At 42.6% G+C, this 24,978-nt stretch overlaps 1 protein-coding gene across 1 annotated transcript; it reads left to right on the top strand.

Annotated features, from left to right (window-relative positions):
- Positions 1-24,978, top strand: NCF1 (neutrophil cytosolic factor 1). Its single transcript, XM_087717201.1, has 11 exons — positions 1-136; positions 2,593-2,673; positions 7,078-7,153; positions 10,587-10,752; positions 13,621-13,676; positions 15,386-15,508; positions 16,917-17,024; positions 17,626-17,743; positions 20,201-20,308; positions 20,982-21,124; positions 23,509-24,978. The coding sequence occupies exons 1-11, from the start codon at positions 59-61 to the stop codon at positions 23,613-23,615; spliced, it is 1,164 nt and encodes a 387-aa protein (XP_087573327.1). The 5' UTR covers positions 1-58; the 3' UTR covers positions 23,616-24,978.

Below are 24,978 nucleotides of genomic sequence, written 5' to 3'. Positions count from 1 at the left end.
AGAGAAAAGTGCAAGGAGGACCATTCTTACCACGAAGGACAAGTTCCCAGCAGCAGAGATGGGTGAATCAATCATCTACATCCGGCATATCGAATTGCTGGGATTTGAGAAGAGATTTTTCCCCAGCCAACATTATGTAAGTACTTGGAGATCAAAAAACCTGATTGAAGAAGCTGAATTTGAATTCTGGAGGGCTGGGAGTAGAAGAAACCAACGGACTTCTTTAATAGCTCAGAAAAGTTATTTAAAAGTTATTTAAAATGTCTTGGGAGAACAGACTCTGAAGGTTAAACATGCATTCCACTGTTAAAAGGTCTCTAGTTTAATCCAAAAGTTTGGCAGTTATAGAAAGGGAACAAGATAGGAGTCTAAACATCAGAACAGATAATATTGGGCTTGTTTTATGCTTATAAATTGCTATTTCATCTTCCCCCTTTAAGGCAGATCTTTGAGACAATGATAATTCAATGGAGTAGAATAAAACATACAAGATAGTGAAGGGAGAGGATTTTTCAAAGAATGTTCATCTGACTTAATTTGGCCAGATAAAGACCCAACAGTTGCACTCAAGAGTCTGAACCTGGTTAATTTCTAAGCTTCATGAGATGGCTTGATGGCTTAACCTACATGAACTTATCTCGCTTGTTTGGCTTACACTCCAGTGTAGTAGTGCACAAAATGAGAACATTGATCAATTCAGTGTGCCAGTTAAAGGAGTGCTGCACACAGCTGGATAGGGCATTTTTGGCTGTGAAGCCCGACTTCCAGATTTGGTTGAGAATCCTAATGAAAGTATACCAATCAGATAGCCAGATGGCCTCCACCTGAATACAATCTGGAAAGAGAAAAGCACACTTCTGCAACTCCATTGTCAAAGTGCTTTATCCCTTGGAATTTTTTCCTAAGCATTCAACACCTGCCTTCTTGTCAGTGAAGGCCATTGAAAGATGATTGACATGGAGGAGAAGGGATATGCTAGCACTTTTCAAGTATCTGAAAGAATGCCTTGCACACTGAGAAGATGAAAAATGAGTCTTGATTCCTGTGTTATGATACTTCTGCAGGGATTTGGAGGTAGGGGAAATGCTACCATGTCATTCTCAGTTTGAGAGCAACAAGGATCTTTTGAGAATCCTTGTCACTCTCTTTGTACCGATCAGAGTTTTTTAGATTCTTCTTTCAAATGCGAGGCCTACAACTGGACACGGGAATTGAGGCTGAGGATTAATGCTGAATATATTCTTTTATTTCCAGCCTACTTCTCAAATTTACCAGGATGCGGTTGCATTTAATTTCTGCCTTCTGCCCTCCTAGCCTTTCGAAAAGCACCGAGACTTAGCTTCCTTCCCCAAGCGCTTAGGACAGAATGAAATAGATGAGAGGATGCAATGAAGGACTGTACAGTGGAAGTTTAACTTTGGTGCCAAATTGTTAACGTTTATGGTTTTAATGGATTTAATGGGGGTGTTATGTTTTTATTATTGGTATTATTTTAATTCTTGATTTGGAGCTGCCCAGAGTTTGACACAAGATGGGCAGCTAAATGTTTTAACCAGCCCATCCAAATAAGTTTGTAATTGTCACCTGCAAATGGAATAAGCACTCCTTCCACCCTTTCCTCAAATTATTAATTAAAAAATGGAGAGAACAAGGTTTAAGATTGAACTTTGTGGCCTTGCTCAATATGTAATTTTTAATATTCAAACCCCACTCTGGTTTGATGAAGAACTATTGATATGTCTCTTTGAATGTTAATGTTTTATCTACCTAACTGCCTATTTAACCCCCCTCTTTCTCATCTATCTATCTATCTATCTATCTATCTATCTATCTATCTATCTATCTATCTATCTATCTATCTATCTATCATCTATCTATCTATCTATCTATCTATCTATCTATCTATCTATCTATCTATCTATCTATCCCTCCCTCCTTCCTTCCCTCCCTCCCTCCCTCCCTCCCTCCCTCCCTCCATCCATCCATCCAGGGGTGGGTTCTTGCCAGTTCTAACCTCTTCTATAGAAGAGGTTCCACAAATCTACCGTGCCGTTTAGAACCGGTTCCAGCTCCCTCCCCAGGCCTGTCCGCACTATGCTTGCTCCGTCCGCCACTCACTGATTGGCTGGCTCACCAATAGCCCCGCCCACCTCTAAGAGTCCTATCTAAACCTTAAAGTCTAAAGTTGTCAAATCTGAATATCCCTGGGGTTTTTTTCTAAAGGGTTAGGGGTGCAAGGGTCTTGTAATTTGGTAGCTTTACGACTTGTGTGCTTCAAATGCCAGAGTTTCTGAGCCAACATTTTAGTCAAACCCATATATAACTAGCTTACCATAACTAGAATGCCACCATAACTAGCTTACCATAACTAGAATGCCATGACAAAGGTTTTGCCCGAAATCAAGACAGAATTCAATCACAATATATTATCTTAAAGAACTTGCCTGGCTGGTAAGACAGACAGTATACATCCAGAATATAAAACAATCTTTTCATATTCCGGAACATGAATGAATCATCAGTAGATCAAAGAAAAAAGAAAAACAAATAGTTGACAATCATTGTTGATTTTAAATGCTGTGCTTTTCTCAGGTTTATATGTTTCTGGTGAAATGGCAGGATCTGTCCGAAAAAGTTGTGTATCGGAAGTTCACAGAGATCTATGAGTTCCATGTAAGTATGGATTGGGTCCCCGCTGCCTGAATGTTTTATTATTAGATTAGGTTATGGGGAAGGTTGAGAAAATAATAATGCCTTGAATTAAGTTTCCACCAGTCATAAACTTTGAATCAGTGGTGAAATTCAATTTTTTTTACTACGGGTTCTGTGGGCGTGGCTTGGCGGGCGTGGCAGGGGAAGGCTGGTGTAAACTTCCCACCCCTCTCCAGGGGAAAGATAGTGTAAAATCCCCATTCCCACCCCAATCCCCAGCCAGAGGTGGTATTTGCCAGTTCTCCAAACTACTCAAAATTTCCACTACCGGTTCTCCAGAACCTGTCAGAACCTGCTTAATTTCACCCCTGCTTTGAATCCAACTGCAGATTTCCCATACATAAGTATTATTAAACAACATTATCTATCCCAGGTTCTTTGGAAATATTTGATTGGTGGACAAAAATGCCCAAACCAGTCTAAACAACTGGCTGACTGTGTGACCAACCATAATACCCAGAGCCATGTGGGAAGAAATCTTAGGACCAGCTATTTGTTTGTTTGTTTGTTTGTTTGTTTGTCAGAAATGTACAAGATAACAAGTATAGGTATGAACATGAATATGAACAAAGGAAGCAAATACAGATAAATGGGGAGAGTAGAACAGGGATGGTAGCAGGGGTGGGTTTCAACCGGTTCGTGGCGATCCCCGCGAACCGGTTGGTCGGCAAACCCGGAAGTAAGTAACTTCCGGGAACCGCGAAGGGCCCGCCCACCCGCCCTCCTTTGATGGCACATACAGCGCCTGCGTGAGTCTCCGCGAGCAGCTGGAGCATCGCGCAGGCGCTAAGATGCATGCGTGAACTGCGCGCGTGCACAAGGACGCCGCCGGCCCCGTTCCAACCAAACCGGTTGGAACGGGATTAGCGACCCACCCCTGGATGGTAGGCACGCTGGTGCGCTTATGCCCACTCCATTTACGGATCTCTTAAGAATGGGGTGAGGTCCACGGTAGACAGTTTGAGATTGAAGCTATGAGAGTTTGAGGCTGTAACAATGGAGTCAGGTAGAGCATTCCAAGCGTTGACCACTCTGTTTAAGATGTATTTTCTGCAAATGAGTTTGAAGCAGTTTACCTTGAGTTTGTATCTATTGTTTGCCCGTGTATTATTGTGGTTGAAGTTGAAGTAGTCGTTGATAGGCAAGACGTTGTAGCAGATAAAATATTCTGATTGATTGATTGATTGGTGAGAAGTGAGCATAAACTCAGGCAGAGTCCTCAAAGCTACCTCAATTTAGTTCCAACATATTTGGCTCCCCAAAGTAGCCAAATATCTTAATATTTTTTTTTTAGCTTAGCCTACACATTTGCTGAATAGGCCCAGCTGAGAATAACTTCTGGCAGTCAAGATGAAGGGGACTTTTTCTCTTTTGGATAGTTCCCATACCAAGATTGGCCTTGTGTTTTCTTTTTTCTTTTAAAAAAATACAGCTGGTTGGAATTTTTATACTTTCCAATTTGGACAGGATTATGAAATCATGAAGCTTTCCCCTGTTGTGAAAGTGGAGGAAACCCACAAAGAGGCAATTGGTTACTACTGCCTTTTTTTTATATAGCCCGGGTTTTGTTTTGTATTTTTAGTGTGTACGTGCATGTTTGAAAGAATTAGGAAGGTAGCTATAGCAATAGCAGTTAGACTTATATACCGCTTAATAGGGCTTTCAGCCCTCTCTAAGCGGTTTACAGAGTCAACATATTACCCCCAACAATCCGGGTCCTCATTTTACCCACCTCGGAAGGATGGAAGGCTGAGTCAACCCTGAGCCGGTGAGATTTGAACAGCCGAACTGCAGAACTGCAGTCAGCTGAAGTAGCCTGCAGTGCTGCATTTAACCACTGCGCCACCTCGGCTCTTAGTACTTTCTTTGACTTCAAGAAGAACAGCCTTTTGATTCTGTATGCTTCATTTCCCTTTCTTTTCCTGTTGGAAGAAATATCTTTCTGGGTTCCAAGTGGGGAAAAAGACACTAGATTCATGGAAGTTGCCTGGAAAGATGGTTTAATGATGAACAGGATCACACGGTTTGAGGTCCTGGGCAGAAAAGGGGCAGAGATGCTGAGAGTCCCTGGGTTTTATGCCCTCTCTGCGCTTTTGAATTTGAGCTTGTATTCGGATTGGTTGTCAAACTCCCATTGGGCCATGCAGGGGTAACTTTGTAGGTTATCTGTGACCCAGGCTTGGTTGAGCCTTGCTGGGTGATGTAATCTTCCATGTTTCTCCTTTTCTCATCCAGGGAGGTATAATATTCTGCCTTTTTAATATTTCCTAGAATATTTTGTTTCTCTGGGAGAAGGGTAGGTGCTAACTTCCTACATTCCTATGACTGTTCCTGGTTCCATTTCCTAGGAAAAGAAAATCGATCCAGGGCTGGGAGGCAGAGTTGGCCCAAAATGCTGTCGGAAGAATAATTTGGGGTTCCAACTAGAGCCGGGATAGTGCGGGAATAAATCCAAATGAAATCCAGACCGCTGTGAGGAAAGGAGAAATATTTATTCCCCAAAGCAAAAAGGTTTGCTTTGGGGGCAGATGCAGAGAAATGGGATACAGCAAGATTGTATTTATAGGGACCTTGTGTCCTAGGTGTGGAAATGCATATACTTAAGAGCCGAGGTGGCGCAGTGGTTAGGGTGCAGTACTGCAGGCCACTTCAGCTGACTGTTATCTGCAGTTCAGCGGTTCTAATCTCACCGGCTCAAGGTTGACTCAGCCTTCCATCCTTCCGAGGTGGGTGAAATGAGGACCCAGACTGTGGGGGCGATATGCTGACTCTGTAAACCGCTTAGAGAGGGCTGAAAGCCCTATGAAGCGGTATATAAGTCTAACTGCTATTGCTATTGCTATTCTAGGTAGGGTGACACTTGAGGGACGAATGTGTTTACATTTTTTTGCCACCGGTTTTCTGGGTGTGGCTTGGTGTACGTGGCTTGGGGTGTGTGTCATGTGACTGGGTGGGCATGGCAACTTTTTTGTATTTTTAAAGCATTTTTTACTATCTCTTTGTCTGAACCGGTAGTAAAAAATGCTTTAAGAAATGAAAAAAAGGGTTCATCTGTGCCCTGCGATTGTGGGAACCCCCTCCCCCCTTTTAAAAGCATTTTTTTCCTGCTGGTTCGGGCGAATAGGCAGGAAAGAAATGCTTTAAAAAGTGTGGGGGGGGAGGCTTCCAATGATTGCATGGCTCACAGCTGAGCTGCGCAATCCTTGGAAGCTTCTTTTTTTTACTACCAGTTTGCGGGGCCAACGACAATCGTCCCTACCTGTTCGTGCGAACCAGTGTGAATATGTGGATTAGGTCTGGGTAACTTATGGGAGTGGGGTTTTTTTTTGAGGAAGTTTAAGTAAAAGATTTCCCCCTGTTTGCTATTTTTACTTGATTAACTTAGTGTCAGCTTAGACCGTGGGAAAAGGGACAGGAATTTCCCAGACATGTGCAGACAGTTATTTTTTTAAATTACAGTGATGTCACTGTAACAGAGCTTTTGAAGTAAATAATGTTGATCTCTATTATATAAAATGGGCAGGGCACATTTGGTGAACATGGCAGCAGTAGTTCATTCGCCCAAGATTTATGGGTTGTGAGAACCCAGCCTTGTCCCTTCTCATGGATAGAAAATAGCTGGTCAGCAGGGACAAAGTATTCCCTGCACTTCTAGAGGCCAACATGCTACCATAGATGGTCCAGGAACTTCATGTGTCATAGACCGCAGGAGTCTCCAACCTTAGTGACTTTATGACTTTATGACCACAGCTGGCTGAGGAATTCTGGGACTTGAAGTCTACAAGTCGTAAAGTCGCCAAGGTTGGAGACCCCTGACATACAGCTTAGTTAGTCTTCTAAATCCTTCTTGCTGCTCCTTAACTCTAGAATTGACTGGGCCACATTTTACCCCAAAGAAAGGGTCTTTGTCTGTCCTGGGCAAATCATTGTCCCTGTTTTCTTCTGATTTAGGCAAATTGTGCGCATAAATACTGAGGCACCATGTTATTTACAAGCTACAATTTCTATATCAGGAGAATGTAGTATTTCTGTTTATATTTTTAAAACCACCAAAATTTTCTTGTGGACCACCAGTGGTCCACAGACCACCAATTAGTGACCGCTGCTATAGATTATGGCTAAATTATGAAAATTGAGCATCCTTATTTAGCCTTTTAGGCAGTAACCCACAGGAAGTTGCCAATTAAATTTCCGGAAAGTTTTCTACAGGACTCCTTCCCCACCCTAACACTCCTGGTGTCAAAACAATGGAGAAGAAAAAGGCACTTTCTTCAGTTCTATTAGATAATAGAGAACTTAATGGTGAATTGACCTCGATCTTCAGTTAGATTCTGAAACTGATCTTTTATTCTTTTCTCTTGCTAGAAAATTTTGAAGGAAATGTTTCCGATTGAATCTGGGCAAATTAACCCAGAGTGTAGGATAATCCCTCACTTGTCAGGTAAGTAACCTAACTGTAGCTGCAGTTAGTTGTAATGAAAGTTTAAGTTGACGTGGTTTAGTTCCACCTGCTAATTTGAAATATGTTTTTTTTGTCCCATCCATGACTATTTTGGGCATCCATATGAAGCGCCTATGAATGGACCAATTCAACTAATATCCTGATTGCCTAGGACAAAGGCAACATGTGGCCATCATGAAGTTGCCCTCTGGTTGCAACCAGATTTACTTACAATAATACAATACAATAGCAGAGTTGGAAGGGACCTTGGAGGTCTTCTAGTCCAACCCCCTGCCTAGGCAGGAAACCCTGTACCGTTTCAGACACATGGCTATCCAACATCTTCTTAAAGACTTCCAGTGTTGGGGCATTCACAACTTCTGGAGGCAAGTTGTTCCACTGATTAATTGTTCTAACTGTCCGGAAGAACTGTCTCCTCAGTTCTAAGTTGCTTCTCTCCTTGATTAGTTTCCACCCATTGCTTCTTGTTCTACCCTCAGGACCTTGGAAAATAGTTTGACTTCCTCTTCTGGTGGGGGTTACTGGGAATTGTAGCTTAAAAGCGCTTAAAGGCTACAGGTTCTCTGATTCTGGATTAAATGAAATCAGCTAGGTTTATAACACAGAATTACCTGCTGGTCCATATGGTTCATTTTTCTACTGCATAACTTCTCCTAACTCTATAATTAGTTTAACAAATCTGAAAGACATATAATTACGGTAGAGCAATGGCAATAATGTTTGTACCACTCATAGTGCATTACGGCACTCTCTGAGCAGGTTACAAATATCAGCATATTGCTCCCAACAATCTGGATCCTCATTTTACTGACCTTGGAAGGATGGAAGGCTGAGTCATCTTTGAGGCAGTGAGGATCGAACTGCTGGCAGTGAGCAGAGTTAGTCTGCAATACTGCATTCTAACCAGAGCTCCTAGTCATATAAAACTCTACAGCTCTTGTAATCTGATATAAAATTCAGACTGTGGCTACCCCCCCCCCCCCAAAGAAGCCAGGTTTTTTAGGTCGAACGTAACAAAGAAAGAGATTGGCAGCACATTAAACTTAAATCCCCTCTCGCCCTAAGATTTGTTCTAATCTTGTGCCAATCTAGCACTGAAGTTGTTGCCTAGCTGGGTAATGAAATGTCTACACGAAAATATCTAAAAAGGTTAAATCAGGGCAACTTTTTAGATACTTCTGGCCTGGATGATTGAGTCTTCATTGACATGTCTACAAGAAAGGGATTCTCAGTCATCCAGGTCATGGTTGTCCCAAAGATGCTTTTTCAAGAGGCAATTGGACTTTCCTGTTTTTCTTGGAAGGCGTTTCGCTTCTCATGAGAAGTGAAACGTCTTCCAAGAAAACCAGAAAGTCCAGTTGCCTCTTGAAAAAGCACCTTTGGGGCACACTAGGTATAGTACTCACACTGGAGCATCAGATTGTCTATACTTGTTTATGTGACTGGTTGGGATTTCCTAAGTTTTCTAGCTCCCAGTTGTAAAGGCACTGAATTAAAAAAAAAAAAAGTTGAGTGGTTTCACCCTGATCTCTGAAAATAAAATAAAAACCATTTGCTTACATACAAGGTAACATTTTAATGAATGAATTATCTTTGACATTACTGGATTATTGACCTGTTGTGGCTAAATGCTATCTTAAAAGCCAGCTCTCCTTCCAACCACCAGATGTCTGGAACTTTGTTGAAGTGGAACTGAGACCATGATAGATTTCAAAATAAATCTTTCCCAGAGATTTTCTGGCTTCCTTAAACGGAAGGTTTCGATATTTTCACGATGTGCCCAGGTTTACGTTAATTTTGGGGAAAGGAATGATGGGATCATTGCATATGGGCGCAGGTTCTGGGTTTTTGCACACTAACCTAACATGGTATATAGAAATTTCCTGGAAATGTTGTATTATGGGCCAGAGGCAAGTGACTGACAAGCAGCCATACATTGTCAGTAATGATGGCAGGTGGTTTCCGAATCCCATGCTTGCAAGCAAGCAGCCTTGAAACTGCCTTGTATTGAAACCACTCTGTCATAGAAGATCAGTAGTTATGAGAGCTCCTTATACATATTTCTCCTGCTTTCTTTGTCTCTAGCCTTGAGGTGGTATTCAGCCGGTTCGGACCAGTTCGGGCGAACTGGTAATGGAATTTTTGAGTAGTTTGGAGAACCGGCAAATATCACCTCTGGCTGGCCATGCCCTCCTGCCTCCGCTGTTCCCTATCTGATATTCCCTTGTTTTTTAGCTCAGCTGATTCATGCGACAATCACCTCAGCTGAGCTACACAACAGCTCAGCTCACCAGCACTGACACCGAGAACGGTCTTTGAGTGCTGCGCGCACGCGAGAAGCATGCATTAGGCACACGCAAAGTGTGCATGCGCATGCAAAGTGCTCTCTCATAGAACCAGTAGGAAAAGATTTGGAATATCACTGCTGCTCTAGGCTCTCCTGACAGGGACAGTCTATTGGGAAGTTCAGCCTTAGAGCATTGATTGAGACCTGTTTTCAACTATTGTTCTAAGCCATTACTTAATCGTGGTTTGCTGATTAACCACATTCTGTTGGGTTCACACAACTTCCTACACCATAAACATTCATAAAAGCCAGAACTGGAATTCATATAACAAGCCAAGTCCAAGCCAAACAAGCTGTATTTATGGCCCAGAGAACTCAGACTTAGAAATGTTGTCAAGCTGCCATCATATGCTTGAACTCTGCATTCCCTCGCTGTCAGTCTGCCATGAACTATGGGGGCAGGAAGGGGAAAGTGAAACTGATGAATGCTTTGGGGGAAATGAAACTGATGAAATTGACGGGAAGAAGCTTGCCTCTTAGAGGCATGTTCTGGGAGAAGAATGCATGATCACTTTCAAAATTGATTGGATAATGACGGGGATCATCAATGGGAAGCGTCTAGGAGGGGAAAAAAATTGAACTTACAGATTTGGTGCGCGAACTTCAGTTCTGGCTTTGCTATGTTGTAATCCATTTGACTTTTTAGTAAAGTACCGTATATCTTTCGCTACAAAAGGAGTTGAGGGTCTTTCTTAATTAAAAGACCAAGTTGAGGCAGGTCTGACAAACATCCTCAAAGCTCTTCTATTTCACCCAACTCACAATCTGCATTGTAGAATATGATTATGGCATTTCTGAAAGGTGACCCATTCCTTGTAGGTTTAGCTGACTTCCTTTCTTTTCCTTTCTCCTACCTTTCCTTTTCCCTTCTTTTTCTCTTGCTGGAAACTCAAAACACACAAAGAGGGGGAAATGTCCAAGGCTTGAGAATGTGGAGCAAAATATCTGTCTTGGGTTTAGGGGAAGTAGTACACCAGTTTAGACTTGGGTATTCTGGAACAGGTGGATAAAGACCCACACCTGAGATATTTTTATATATATATGTATATTCCTTTCTCTCTCTAGCTCCACGCTGGTTTGACAGCCAACGCTCCACTGAAAACCGGCAAAATACTCTGTCTGAGTATTTCTCTGCCTTGATCAATCTTCCACGCAAGATCTCCTGTTGTGTGCACATCTTAAACTTCTTTAAAGTCAGACCAGATGATTTGAACCCTTCTACTGCAAACCAGTGAGTATTGGCCAAGCTCTGGAAGATGCAGATCAGAAGTGGTATTCAGCAGGTTCTGACCAGTTCTGAAGAACTGATAGCGGAAATTTTGAGTAGTTCGGAGAACCGGTAAATCCCACCTCTGACTGGCCCCGCCCCCATCTCTTCTCTGCCTCCTGAGTCCCAGCTGATCGGGAGGAAATGGGGATTTTGCAGTAACCTTCCCCTGGAATGGGGTGGGAATGGAGTTTTTACAGTATTCTTCCCCTGCCATGTCCACCAAGCCATGCCCACCAAGCCATACCTACATAACCAGTAGTAAAAAAAATTGAATCCCACTATTGGCACAGATTGGGACTGTCCATGTTTTGGATGGAACCAATGCTTCTAGAATCTTGCTTGATAAATATGGTAAACCATTCACAGTAGCTTACAATCATGGCTTCATCCCAGATTATGCATATACATATGCAAAATGAAATGACTGAATTCATGCAAACACTAAGCCCAAATCAAACAAAACCACAATAGGGAATGGCATCAAGGTTCCAGATAGCATCCTCAATCAAATAAGAACCCGAGGCTAGATATTCCTCAAATTTCCAATTTATTAAAGAAGCCAAGCGGGGACATCTGGGAAAACCCAAATCTGAAAGCTTCCAGGTTTTCCCCCACCCAGTTGAAAGTTCAAGACCCTGCCCAAGGTCCATCCCATGGCTATCACATAGCCTAATCAGTCACTGTCACGAAGGAAGATTCCTCCCATCCAGGTCAGTCCAAGTGCAAGGACAAAGTGACCTTAACTCTCTGCAAAAGAATGTTATTATGGCTACACATCTCCAAGGCTCATACACTCCCTCCTCCCAGTTTCCCACAGTAGAATATGTTTGAATATGTGGCAGGCTGGAGGCCCAAAGGACGATGCAACCTCTGCAGATATAGATAGGAAGATTGCTGGGGGAGTTAAGGAGGCTAACCAGGAAGGAAATCCCCTAAAAGTTATTCATTGCAGGAACACAGTCAGAGCTGGAGGGTGGCTGTGCTCAAATAAAGCCTTGTCCAAATAAAGGGTTTTTATTTTATGTATCAACTTTTTCACATGAAATTGCCCTGAGCTTTGCAATCTGAGGACATTTATTTTGGGAAGTCCTGCAGCGAAGCCGGAATTGCAAAGACGAAACAAACAAAAAATTCTAACCACTCCCCGCCCCACCCTGGGTGTGATGCAAGAGTGTAGCTCTGCAGAGCTCGTGGGCAAATTATTTCTGCAAATGTATTGCCTCATTTCTTCTCCAGGGCCTGTAGATGAATCTGCTTTTATTAATTTGGAAGGCTGCACCAGAGGACTCATGGAGGGGTGAAGGCCACAATCCAAAACAGTAAAACCAAGAAGTGTTTGGGGCAAGGAAGCTTAAGAGGGGAAAATGGGTGTCCTTATGTTTGTGGCTCAGTGGCTAAGACGCTGAGCTTGTCGATCAGAAAGGTCGGCAGTTTGGCGGTTCGAATCCCTAGTGCCGCATAACGGAGTGAGCTCCCGTTACTTGTCCCAGCTTCTGCCAACCTTGCAGTTCGAAAGCATGTAAAAAAATGCAAGTAGAAAAATAGGGACCACCTTTGGTGGGAAGGTAACAGCGTTCCGTGAGGAGCATCGACCCCTCTAGTCGGGAACAACTAGCACATATGTGTGAGGGGAACCTTTACCTTTATGTCTCTGTATTTCAGTCCTTTACATCTCCAGATTCCTCTCCAAATATAATCCAAAGACTGAAAGTTTCGGCCCACCTGGAATTTTGCGCTTGATCAATTGGAAGCTCAGTTGATAAAGAGCAACACGCACAAGGGTTTTTCTGCTGTTTCCTTTCCTTAGCCAGCAACTAGTGGAAATGCAAAGTCTCAGGGAGCTTGGATATATTTCCCTGTGTCTTTTCCTCTGGTGAAATGTGACTGGCGAGTGAGGGGGAAACAGTAGAGTTGTGGAACTACTCACTTGCCATTTGAAAAGTTTTGCATTTTGTTTAGAACTTACCACTTCCTTTTCCTTTCTTCAGCTACTGCTGCAACCACTGACCATGGTTTAAAGACTTTGAGAGAGAATCTGATTGCAAATTTATGAGAGATCGTACCACACTGCTTTCAATGTGGTGTTTTTTTTAATGCAAATGGCTTAGCAGCCAGGGAACTTTCCCTTGAATAAATTCTCAGTTGTTTTTTTTTTTAATTAATATATATTTTTCTTTTTTCCAGTATAAACATACATATTTTGTGGACAGTGCATTGACTGGGTCAAGTCTTTCTTAAACTTTTATTATTGAACGTTAACAATAATAATACAAGTTCTAATCTTCCAACTTCAACAATACTAGCCTCATTTCATATTCCTTTTACATTTTCCCGTTAATTCATTTAAACATAAATAACACTTCACTGCACCTTGTGTTTGTTATCCCTTACTAAATGTTATTATTCAATATTTTAAAAATCACTCATTATTCCACCATAGCATCAATCCCAGAGGATATATGAGCAAAAGGAGCGAAAGGGGAATGGAGTGTGCAGGAGACAATTAGTTCGCTTAATTGGTTCGTGACTCTCTGAGACCCCTTGCCAAGTTTTGCAAATATCGGCCTGGCAGCTCTCCAAGCCGGATAAGGTCTGTGACTGTGAATCCTCCCTTGAAAGAATTTGCTGGAGGTGAATGAGCACAGTCAATTATTAAAAGGGGTTTTTGTTTTTGGTTAGGGTAAGGAATTTGCTTCATGCTCTGGGGAAGCCTAGGTCAGAACAGGAATAAGAAATTATTTAATGGTTTGCTAAAGGCTATTTCATTTACGTTGGCAGCTAATCGGTAATGCTTGAGAAAGTAACAAGTCTTGTCCTTACCCCCTGCAGCCCCAGGAAACCAGAAACATTCCTGATGCCAAAAGATTCAAAGAAGATTGCAACAGGTAAGTCAATGGAAGTGTCAGAAGGAACAATTTTGTTATCTCTTCCATTTGTTCCTAAGTTGGTTGTTTCTGGGTTGAGAATGGAAGAGTGCTAGAGTGTGTCTGCACCAAATCCAGGCTCCCTTAAGACAGTGATGGAGAACCTTTCCGGCACCGAGTGCTGAAAAGTCAGCACTTCACATGCACTTGTCTGCGCTGTGACCTGGAGGAGAACTGCCCAGGGAGAATGCGCGGGCCGGAAAATAAACTCCTGGTTTCCAACGTATGCATGCGTGTCAACCAGTCTTCCGGTTGCTGCTGTGCATGTTCACGCACCAATCAGCTGGCCAGCGCGTATGCTCACTCCAGAAAATGGAAGACCAGCTCTTCTGGTTTCTGGCACTGCCACACACACAAAGGTAGCTGATTGTCGTCCTTGCATACATAGCAATAGCAATAGCAATAGCAGACTTATATACCGCTTCATAGGGCTTTCAGCCCTCTCTAAGCGGTTTACAGAGTCAGCATATCGCCCCCCACAGTCTGGGTCCTCATTTCACCCACCTCGGAAGGATGGAAGGCTGAGTCAACCTTGAGCCGGTGAGATTAGAACCGCTGAACTGCAGATAACAGTCAGCTGAAGTGGCCTGCAGTACTGCACCCTAACCACTGAGAGGGACAGGAGACACCGTGCATGCCACTTTGGGCACACGTGCTATAGGTTTGCCATCGCGGCCCTAAGGCATCAGGTGCCCACAATGAGGTAAAGCAGAATGCCAGATGAGATAGGTCTTCGGACCTGTTCCAGTGAAGGATTCCTATCTCTAGGCTGCCCTTTCTGCGGGATTTTATTATCGCTTTCAGGAAGTTTTAATTCCTAGTTTATCATGAGGACTAGACACCTGCATTTCAAGAAGAAGAGCATGGGGAAAAGCTTTTAAAAAGGAAAGCTCTCAACGCTCAAGGCTAGCTTTTAAGTTAAGTGAAATCTCTTCATTTTACTAGCTCTGGAAATTATCTTTTTGTTTCTGGAAATAAACTCTTTATTTCATATGTGTGCTGCTGTTCCTTTAAGATGCTTAGATTCCCTTTTTTAACTGAAGTGGCACAAAATAACACATGTTGTGGTAAACAAACTAAAGAAATAAACTAATATTTCCCCTTGCAAAAAAGATAGTCCCGCCCTCAGGTTTGCAATTTGAAGAGATAACCCTGCCAAGGAAAAACGGATGGGGAAGAAAGAGAGGAATCTTCACAAATCAGAGATGATCCCATTCCCTTCTAGTACCTCTGGGCTAACCCCGCTCTAAAGGGATGTGGTGACTCAGTGGCTAAGACACTGAGCTTGTCAATCAGAAAGGTCGGGAGTTCGGCGGTTCAAATCCCTAGCGCTGCATAACGGAATGAGCTCCCATTACTTGTCCCAGCTTCTGCCAACCTAGAAGCATGTAAAAATGCAAGTAGAAAAATAGGGGCCACCTTTGGTGGGAAGGTAACAGTGTTCCATGCGTGTTTGGCATTTAATCATGCCGGCCACATGACCACAGAGACGTCTCCAGACAGCGCTGGCACTTCGGTTTTGAAATGGAGATGAGCACCACCCCCTAGAGTTGGGAACAACAAGCACATATGTGTGAGGTGAACCTTTCCCTAATCCCATTCTGTTAAATGTTGGCTAAACTGGGTCCTCTGGGGGCTTCTCATTCCAAAGGTTTCTTCTTTTTCTGTAGACATCACAGGCCCCATCATCCTACAGACCTACCGTGTGATTGCTGACTATGAGAAGAACTCTACCACTGAGATGGCCATGAAGGTGGGGGACATAGTAGATGTGGTGGAGAAGAGTGAGAGTGGTAAGAAAATAGCTGGCTACATTTTTCCCTCCATGTTGCGTTGTTTCAGATCAGTGGTGGGATTCAAAAATTTTTACTACCGGTTATGTGGACATGGCTTTGTGGCCGTGGCAGGGGAAGGCTACTGTAAAATCCCCATTCCTTCCCCACTCCAGGGGAAGGATACTGTAAAATCTCCATTCCCTCCCCACTCCAGGGGAAGGCTACTATAAAATCCCCATTCCTTCCCCACTCAAGAGGAAGGATACTGTAAAATCCCCATTCTTTCCCCACTCCAGGGGAAGGCTACTATAAAATCCCCATTCCTTCCCCACTCAAGAGGAAAGATACTGTAAAATCCCCATTCTTTCCCCACCCCAGGGGAAGGATACTGTAAAATCCCCATTCCTTCCCTACTCCAGGGGAAGGATACTGTAAAATCCCCATTCCTTCCCTACTCCAGGGGAAGGATACTGTAAAATCCCCATTCCCTCCCCACTCCAGGGGAAGGCTACTATAAAATCCCCATTCCTTCCCTACTCCAGGGGAAGGATACTGTAAAATCTCCATTCCTTCCCCACCCCAGGGGAAGGCTACTATAAAATCCCCATTCCTTCCCTACTCCAGGGGAAGGATACTGTAAAATCTCCATTCCTTCCCCACTCCAGGGGAAGGATACTGTAAAATCCCCATTCCTTCCCTACTCCAGGGGAAGGATACTGTAAAATCTCCATTCCTTCCCCACCCCAGGGGAAGGCTACTATAAAATCCCCATTCCTTCCCTACTCCAGGGGAAGGATACTGTAAAATCCCCATTCCCTCCCCACTCCAGGGGAAGGATACTGTAAAATCCCCATTCCTTCCCTACTCCAGGGGAAGGATACTGTAAAATCCCCATTCCCTCCCCACTCCAGGGGAAGGCTACTATAAAATCCCCATTCCTTCCCTACTCCAGGGGAAGGATACTGTAAAATCTCCATTCCTTCCCCACCCCAGGGGAAGGCTACTATAAAATCCCCATTCCTTCCCCACTCAAGAGGAAGGATACTGTAAAATCCCCATTCTTTCCCCACCCCAGGGGAAGGCTACTGTAAAATCTCCATTCCTTCCCTACTCCAGGGGAAGGATACTGTAAAATCCCCATTCCTTCCCCACTCCAGGTGAAGGATACTGTAAAACCTCCATTCCTTCCCCACTCCAGGGGAAGGTTACTACAAAATCCCCATTTCCTCCCAATCAGCTGGGACTCGGGAGGCAGAGAATAGATGGGGATGGGGCCAGTCAGAGGTGGTATTTACCGATTCTCCGAACTACTCAACATTTCCGCTACCGATTCTCCAGAATTGGTCAGAACTTGCTGAATACTATCTCTGGTTCGGACCTTTGGCTCAGTGAAAGAAGGCCTCCACTTTTTGGTTATTCATTTCAGGATGGTGGTTTTGTCAGCAAAAGAATAAACGAGGTTGGGTACCAGCTGCTTATCTAGAACCAATGGATAGTCCAGATGAAGCTGAAGACCAGGAGCCCAACTATGCAGGTAAATAAACTTTACTCTTGGATTTGAAGTGGTCCTCAGTCTAAGGACCATGCAAGCCCCCAGTTTAGCTTTAGAAAGTAGAAGTAGTCCTCAGCTTATGACCATAAATAAGACTGGAGAGTCTGTTGCTAAATGAACGGTTATTGAGTCAGATCTGATTTGATGACCTGTTTTACCACGGACATTATGTGATTTCCTATGGTTGTTAAGTGAATCAACAGTTGTTAAAATGAATCTGGCTTCTCCTCTTGGCTTTGCGAAAGTCACAAAGGGCAGTCATGTGATTTTGAGATGCCGCAACCATGATAAATACATGCTGGTTGCCCAGCACCCATATTTTGATCATGTGACTGAGTTTGTTTCATTTCTAACTTGACTTCGTCCTTCTTTTTACCTTTTACGCTTTGGATGCATAAGCAGGTTTCCACCCTCCACAGTCCAATCTATAAAATGGGTAGCTGAGGGGAATCAAAATTTAAAACACGCATGAAAGCAATTAAATGTTTTTGGGCACCTGATATCAGTTTCAATTCAGAATCACTTCTTGTGAGATAGCCATACAAATTTGATCAATCAATCAAATAAACTCTCTTCTCGCAAGGTGAGCTCTACGTTGTCCGAAAAGGTTACACAGCCGCTCAGGAAGATGAGATTTCCATGAAGGAAGGAGAAACCGTAGAAGTTATCCATAAACTGCTTGATGGTTGGTGGGTAGTCAGGTAAGGCTTCAGCCATTCATTATTCAATATCTTAGGTCTTAGTATACAGTTTTAGTACCAATCACAATCAATTATACATTTAAAGTACATCTATTCATATTCTTTCCAGTCCTTCAATCCATATAATTCTACTATTAACACACACACACACACACACACACACACACACACACACACACACACACACACAGAGTCTAATCACCCATTGTTTGATTGTAACATTTCACTGCTAATCATACTTTTATGCATATTTAATACCGGTATTACTGTCATTCGAAGTCTAATTTTCCATTTCTTCATATCTATTTATATTATTATCCTAATATCTATCACACTAATTATAAAATAATTGTCTAAGGATGACTCTTTTCAGAGGAAGCAATGGAGATGTTCTCTCCTTGAACTTCTCACAAATTGTTCCCTTGCAAATGCACAGAGACAAATTTATAAATTCTGACTGGGGAATCTAGTTGCCGGAGTCCTAACTTGCTTGGAGGACACCTCATTGAAGGCCTCCTGCAGCTGAATGTGGGAAGGGCATTCATCCATGCCAGCTTTCCAATTGTGGAAAGGTGGCCCCACTTACTGTTTGTTGAGGAGATGTTTTTACAACGGAGCCTCAATCCAATGTTCATCTGACCGAATGCTATGAATGCTCCTTCTTTCCAATTTTTGGGCAATTCAAGAACTTGGCATTCAGTCTGAAATGGGCCTTAAGCTTCCCAGATTAAAGTTGTGTGAATCCAGCCTAATTGTCCCAAAAGTGCTTTTTTCAAAAGACAAGGGGACTTTCTTGGGGTATTTTTCCCCTTTGAAAAAGCTTCACTTCTGAAGAACTGAAGAAGTTTCTTGGATGAGAACCAAGATATTTTCAAACAACAACAACAACAAACCCCAAGAAAGCCCAGTTCCCCTTCAGAAAAAGCACCTTTGGGACAACCATGACCTGGTTGATTGAAATTCTCCACAGACCTAAATCCAGTCTAATTGTTTTAAGAGCCAAGAATCCCTTGTCTGCATTGATGAATCTGTCAAAATCAATTTTCTCCAGTTTGGTTTCTCTTCAGTTTCTCTTCACGTTTTTTGAGTTCTCCCTCCCTCCCATGCATGAAGTCATTTGTGAATGTGGTTGGAGTGCTTGATGGCGAAACTCGTGAGCGTCGTCTTTCGTCTTTAGTCATAACTCAGAGGCACAGGGATGCCTGGTGTGCAGAAGTTCTAGGTTAATTCCGAGGTAGACTGGGAAAAACCCTTGATAGAAATTTTGCAGGGGAGTGGTTGATTTCCATACCTTTGACAGCACATGAAGACAGAACTGTAATTGTCCAATGTCCACACATTATTGTACTTTCAGTGTGATCAGGGGTGGGTTGCTGCTGGTCTTACCACCAGTTCACAACCCGCCCGTGTGCCAGATGCGCGCTGTGTGTGTATGTGCTGTTCAGTGTAAATTGTTCTTCGTGCATGTGAAGAACAATTTACAGTGAACTGCACATGCGCAGTCACTAAAAAAACAAAATGGTGGCAATCCAGCAGTGGCAAAGGAACCAGTTCAGGGGGGTGGCAGGCCTGGATTGCTGCCGGTTCTGTGACCCAGGCCTGAATTCCACTACCAGGCTGAACTGGCAGCAACCCATCTCTGAGTGTGATGCTTAAAAGGCAAGTCTCATTCAAAACAGAATAAATACCCAGACAGAGCCCCAAAGAGGCCCTTAGCAATAGCAGTTAGACTTATATACCGCTTCATAGGGCTTTCAGCCCTCTCTAAGCGGTTTACAGAGTCAGCATATTGCCCGCACAGTCTGGGTCCTCATTTCACCCACCTCGGAAGGATGGAAGGCTGAGTCAACCTTGAGCTGAGGTGAGATTTGAACCGCTGAACTGCAGATAACAGTCAGCTGAAGTGGCCTGCAGTACTGCACCCTAACCACTGCGCCACCTCAGCCCTTAAAGCTGAAGTGACAGGTGTCTATGGAAATTCTCAGTCATCCAGGTCATGGATGCTTTTTCAATAGGCAACTGGACTTTCTGGGTTTTCTTTGAAGATGTTTAGTTTCTCATCCAAGAAGCTTCTTCAGAAGTGACAGGTGTTAAAAAGAGGAAGTCTCAGCTGATAGTCATTTGATGAGCGCCTATGTATTGCAACACGGCTTTAAGTTCAGAGCTGAATTAATCGGTGTGTGGGAGATAGCCCTGGAGCGGGACAAATTTAGCTCAGCATGATGTACCAATAGAGGAGAATATATGTAGCTCAAGGTTGAATTGTGGGGTCTTTGGTGCTCTCTGAGTTTGGTTGTTGGCTTCCAGATGTTTTAGAACCCAACGAGGTAGCATAATCAGCGTTTAGGTAGACTTCATCTTTCCGAGAAGGGTCTTGCTATGTCGTGTGACCATAGTTCAAACTATCTCTGTTTGTTTATGTTTATGTGTCAATAAAATGGTCTTCTTAAATCTTAGGAAGGAAGAGATGACAGGCTACTATCCTTCAATGTATCTGCAGAAAGCAGGAGAGGAAAACGTGACTGAGAACAGTCAGCTGAGGAATAAGGCAGCACCACCACGAAGGTACAGTTGGGGTCTCTGGAAGTTTGTTTGTTTGTTTTGAAATGTTGAATTAAGTCTGGTGAAACCAAACTTCAAGTCCATCCTCAGCCTTGGAAACTCACTGGGGGATTTTGGGCAGACCTAATGTCAGCCCAGCCTACTTCACAGGTTCCTGTGGGGACAAAATGAAGAGAGTTCTCTTTAGCATCAGTTTGGAGCCCTTAGACGTAAATGTAAATCAAGAATTTGTTTACTTTGGCCATTGGCCATAAGTAGACATTGTCAGGAACTTGCCAAGACTAATCTCTGAATCAGGGGCTCAGATAAATGCTGGTTACTTCAGCAGGCAGTAAGCAAAATTCATATTTTCTCGGGACAAAGAAAAGACGAGGTTTTAAGCCTGGGAAATTAGCCAATTGCATACAATTCCATAATCGAAAAACTGGGAAGAAGAGGTTGAAGAATCTTTCTCTCAATGCAAGATCCAGATTAAATCATCCCCAGCCAATGGAACCAATGGGGATTTTACAGGAAAATATGCGGGAATTACTCTGCTTGAAAACAATGAGAATTTTAGTCCATTCAACAAGGAAAATGCCTGGTTGGAGAAACCTGGCTTAGCAGACTCTAAGATTGTTATTCATGTGCGTATAGTTTCATTGATGATTTTCTTTTCCTTTGGATGACCGGGCAGGTCTAGCATCGGCAACATCAAGAGCATCCATAATCAAAGTCGCAAGCAGATCAGCCAGGAGACGTATAGGCGGAACAGCGTGAAATACATGCAAAGCAGAAAGAAGCTGAAGAACAAAATCTTGACAAAACCCAGTATTATCGGTAAGTGTGGGGACCTTTGGAAAAATGTCCTTCCAAAATCCCTAATGTGGTTTGTAAGGTCCCAGATGTTTCCCCGAGCCACTGGAGGAATGGGAAGAAGAGGGGAAGGGTAAAGGGGAGGAAGGGGAAGGAGAGAAGGGAAAGGAGAGGAGGAAGGAAGGAAGGAGAGAAGAAAGAGAAGAAAGGGGGTTAGGAAGGAGGGAGGGAAGGAGGGAGGGAAGCAAGGAGGGAAGGAAGGAGGGAAGGAAGGAGAGAAGAAAGGAGGGAAGGAAGGAGGGAAGGAAGGAGAGAAGAAAGGAGGGAAGGAAGGAGGGAAGGAAGGAGGGAATGTAGGAGAGAAGGAGGGGGGAAGGAAGGAGGAAAGGAAGGGGGAAAGGAAGGAGAGAAGGAGAAAAGAAAGGAGGGAAGGAAGGAGGGAAGGAGGGAAGGGGAAGGAGGGAGGGAAGGAAGGGGAGTAGGAGAGAAGAAACGAGGGAAGGAAAGAGGGAGGGAGGGAAGAAGAAGTAGGACCGTTGTAAGATAAGATGGATCTATGGGATGATAAAAAAGCAATCTTCAAGTATACTGTCAACAGTAGGGAAAAATTGTTATAAATACATATTATTAATAACAGTTATGAGATCATATAATTGTGAATGTATATATGAAATTGATAAAATAAAATTAAAAAAAAAAAAGGTCCCAGATGTTTCCCCGAGCCACTGAAATGCCAAAGAGAGTGAGACTCGAGACGAGGCTTGCAAAAAGAAGCAGATTTTTGTTTATGGCCAAAACAAAATACTGGGTGAAACTATATCCAGAACATACAGATACAATGCATGTAAGGAATAGTCATGCCCTTGTGACAGAGCCGAGGTTGAAACTGTGGAGCACATCCTTCTATTTTGCCCCATGTATAACACAGACAGATCTAAGTTACCGTCTCTTCTTGAAATCGTCCCTTCTAGACCTAATGGCTGTAATTTGCTTGTATATTGCCTTGGAGATGGCTCCCCATATGTCACCTCTCAGCAGTGGTAGGATTCAAATAATTTAACAACCGGTTCTCTGCCCTAATGATTTCTTCCAACAACCAGTTCACCAAACTGCTCAGAAAGTTAACAACCGGTTCTCCCGAACTGGCGCAAACTGGCTGAATCCCACCACTGCCTCTCAGGTTTCTAAATTTTTCTTAAGAGCTGTAACCATTAGAGGAGAAGCTGTAACTTCCCTTAGTTAAGCTTTTGGTGATTGATTGCTATGATGATATGATCAATTCCCTTATGTCTCTTTTGGCGTACTCGTGTTTTGGTCTGTGACTGTAAATAAAGTACATATATAATGCATGTAAGGAATAGTCACACCTTGGGGAAAGTATGGTGTGCTTTTATACCTTCAGAATACCCAATTCTGTTCCCGTAGCCCGTGCCTTCCTTGTAGTCCTGCATTAGCTGTGCAGCAAGGAACAAGGGGGTTGAGTGTTTAGCAACAGAGGGGCTGGGTGCTTAGCAACCCCGCTTCTTGAGGTGGTACGGAATGGTACAGAAAAACAAGCGGATGTTACGTCACTGGTAGAAGCAAATGGCAAAGGCAATTATAATTCTTACAGGTGCAAAGCAATTCCTACAGAAGTGAAATAGCAAGTTATTATTATGTCCCAGTTATTCTGCCTATTCTACTATTATTATATCTCTATAGGTTAAATATGAAAAGGTGACGAAGCACAAAAAGGATGCCTCTGACCACCTAAGCCAGTGTTTCTCAACCGTGGCAACTTGAAGATGGGTAGACTTCAACTCCCAGAATTCCCCAGCTGGTGATTTGCTGGTTGGGGGATTCTGGGAATAGAAGTCCACCATTTTCAAGTTGCCAAAGTTAGTAATGATATCCTCTTTTCTTCTCTTGAGTTTTGATTACTTCCTCTTTTTAATATCAGTGCACAACTCAAACAACAAGATACTGGACACTGGGCAAAAATCACCCAACTGGGAAATTCTGGGATTTGAAATCCACTCATCTTCAAGTTGCCATGGTTGGCAAACACTAATCCAAATATTTAATTCTGGTTAAAGGTTGAGAAACACTAACCCAAACATTTAACACTGGCTAAGAAGGTCCTTTCCTCTCCTTTTATTGATACAAATATCTTCATTTCCATGGAATATTTGACCTGACATGATAGGCAACACAATTATTAGCCTACTCTAATATTGGGGCAAATTAAGCCTGTGGATATTAATTCTCTAATGACCTCAGGTTTGCACCATTACAGATGCCAGATCTGAAAGAAAGTAAGTCTTGCTTTTCTCCACCACAAATCAGGAAGTTGGTTTGGAATGTTGTACAAAGTTTTGCTGTATCATCTCAAGGCTGTTTTCCCCTCCCCTCCCTTTTATTTTATATAGAGGAAACAAATGAGAACGATGAACCCAAGCCTGTAATTCCTCCGAGACCCAGTAAAGATTTGATTCTGATTCGTTGTTCTGAGAGCACAAAGAAAAAAATGCAGTGAGGAAGAAAAGGAGGAATTTATCTCTTCGTCTTTGCTACCATCACTAAAAAGAACTTGAGTTATTTACAAAGAATTGTCTGAGGATCTCTGTTTTTGGAAGAGTTATTGCAAACAATGTCTAGTTGCAGGCAGCTCTTGTGTTCAGAGAGTAATGAGCCTTTTTCTGCTTGCTTGACCAATCTTACAGAGAAGACTTTAGAACATAGAATAATAGCACGTGGCTATTACAACTCTACAGTATATAATTATAATTGCACATAGAATTTAGCACTGATGACTTCTTACACATTTTTCCATAGAGTCTCTTATTGTATCAAGAGGGTAAAGCTATACTGAATAGAGTTTAGTGTTAAATCAGTTAAGTTTCCTTTCCCTTGAGTTTGTACGTTTTGCCCACCTAGGCTGCTTAAACAGAGTATTTATAACTCACATACCTTGGTTTCTCTGAGCATAGGTTGTTTTCCTGCAGATGTTTCATTACCAGACTTGGTAATATCATCAGTGTAGGGGGCAGAATGGACTTTGTTGGTAGTTTATATAATAGTGGTCTGGTTTATATAATAATGGCCAGCCTTGCCAGTTGTGATTGGAATGTGATTTCTTCCTTGAGCAATCAACGACTTTAACTCTCACCTATCACCAAAAATACCATGAACACAATGAGTCGCTAGTTTATGATTCAAACGTATTGTTTGAATCCAGAAAACAGGCTAATTCAGTAGCCAGTTTAAGTATGTTGTAAGAATTGCATTCATGCACCATTCTTGGCCATTTTAAGTCCTGATAATAGTATTTTTCCTACATTCTGAATTTTCACTTCCATTTAGTATTTTGTTTGAGGGATGTTATTTGCCTGCGATTTAGCTCCTTTGGTTAGTTTGTGTTCAATTTGTTAATTAACATTAAGCGTTTTTGTAGTTTATTATATATGATTAATTTCATTGGGATTGTAATTTGTAAATATATGACGGTATGTTTTATTCTGTTTGCATGTGTCTAACTACTGTTTAGTCCTCATCTGATGGTTTTTTACAATTGTAATTGTTTTGCTTTCTGCAAATCTAGAAAAAAGAGTTTCCATAGCCACAGAGTGAATGGCCACATATGTCCATAGATGTTGTGAATCTTGATCAGTGGGATAGCTGGCCCTATAGGGCAGGCACATACATTGAGCTTATGATTATTGATTATGATGCACAAGTCTGTCAACTTAGTGTGTTTATTTTCCATGTGTCAAAGGTTGTTACCTTTGAGATAGGTTGCTTTTTAAAATATGTTTTGGGTAGATGGGATCTTGCCTTACATCCATTGTATTGCACTTGCAACATCTGTGGCTATATGACTAATAAATAACCTGCAGTAA

Source organism: Thamnophis sirtalis, unplaced genomic scaffold (genome assembly GCF_051295495.1).
Source record: "Thamnophis sirtalis isolate CommonGarterSnake01/CBP01778 unplaced genomic scaffold, rThaSir2_p1.2 scaffold_6, whole genome shotgun sequence".
Lineage (NCBI taxonomy): Eukaryota > Metazoa > Chordata > Lepidosauria > Squamata > Natricidae > Thamnophis > Thamnophis sirtalis.
This window is presented reverse-complemented; position numbering and strand designations above follow the sequence as displayed.

Bases quoted from the DNA above. Each gene is read 5' to 3' on its own strand.
- NCF1 (XM_087717201.1), top strand. From the start codon at position 59: ATGGGTGAATCAATCATCTACATCCGGCATATCGAATTGCTGGGATTT. The intron at 10,753-13,620 runs GTGAGTATTGGC...TACCCCCTGCAG, and splicing joins AACCCTTCTACTGCAAACCA to CCCCAGGAAACCAGAAACAT. The intron at 17,744-20,200 runs GTAAGGCTTCAG...CTTAAATCTTAG, and splicing joins GATGGTTGGTGGGTAGTCAG to GAAGGAAGAGATGACAGGCT.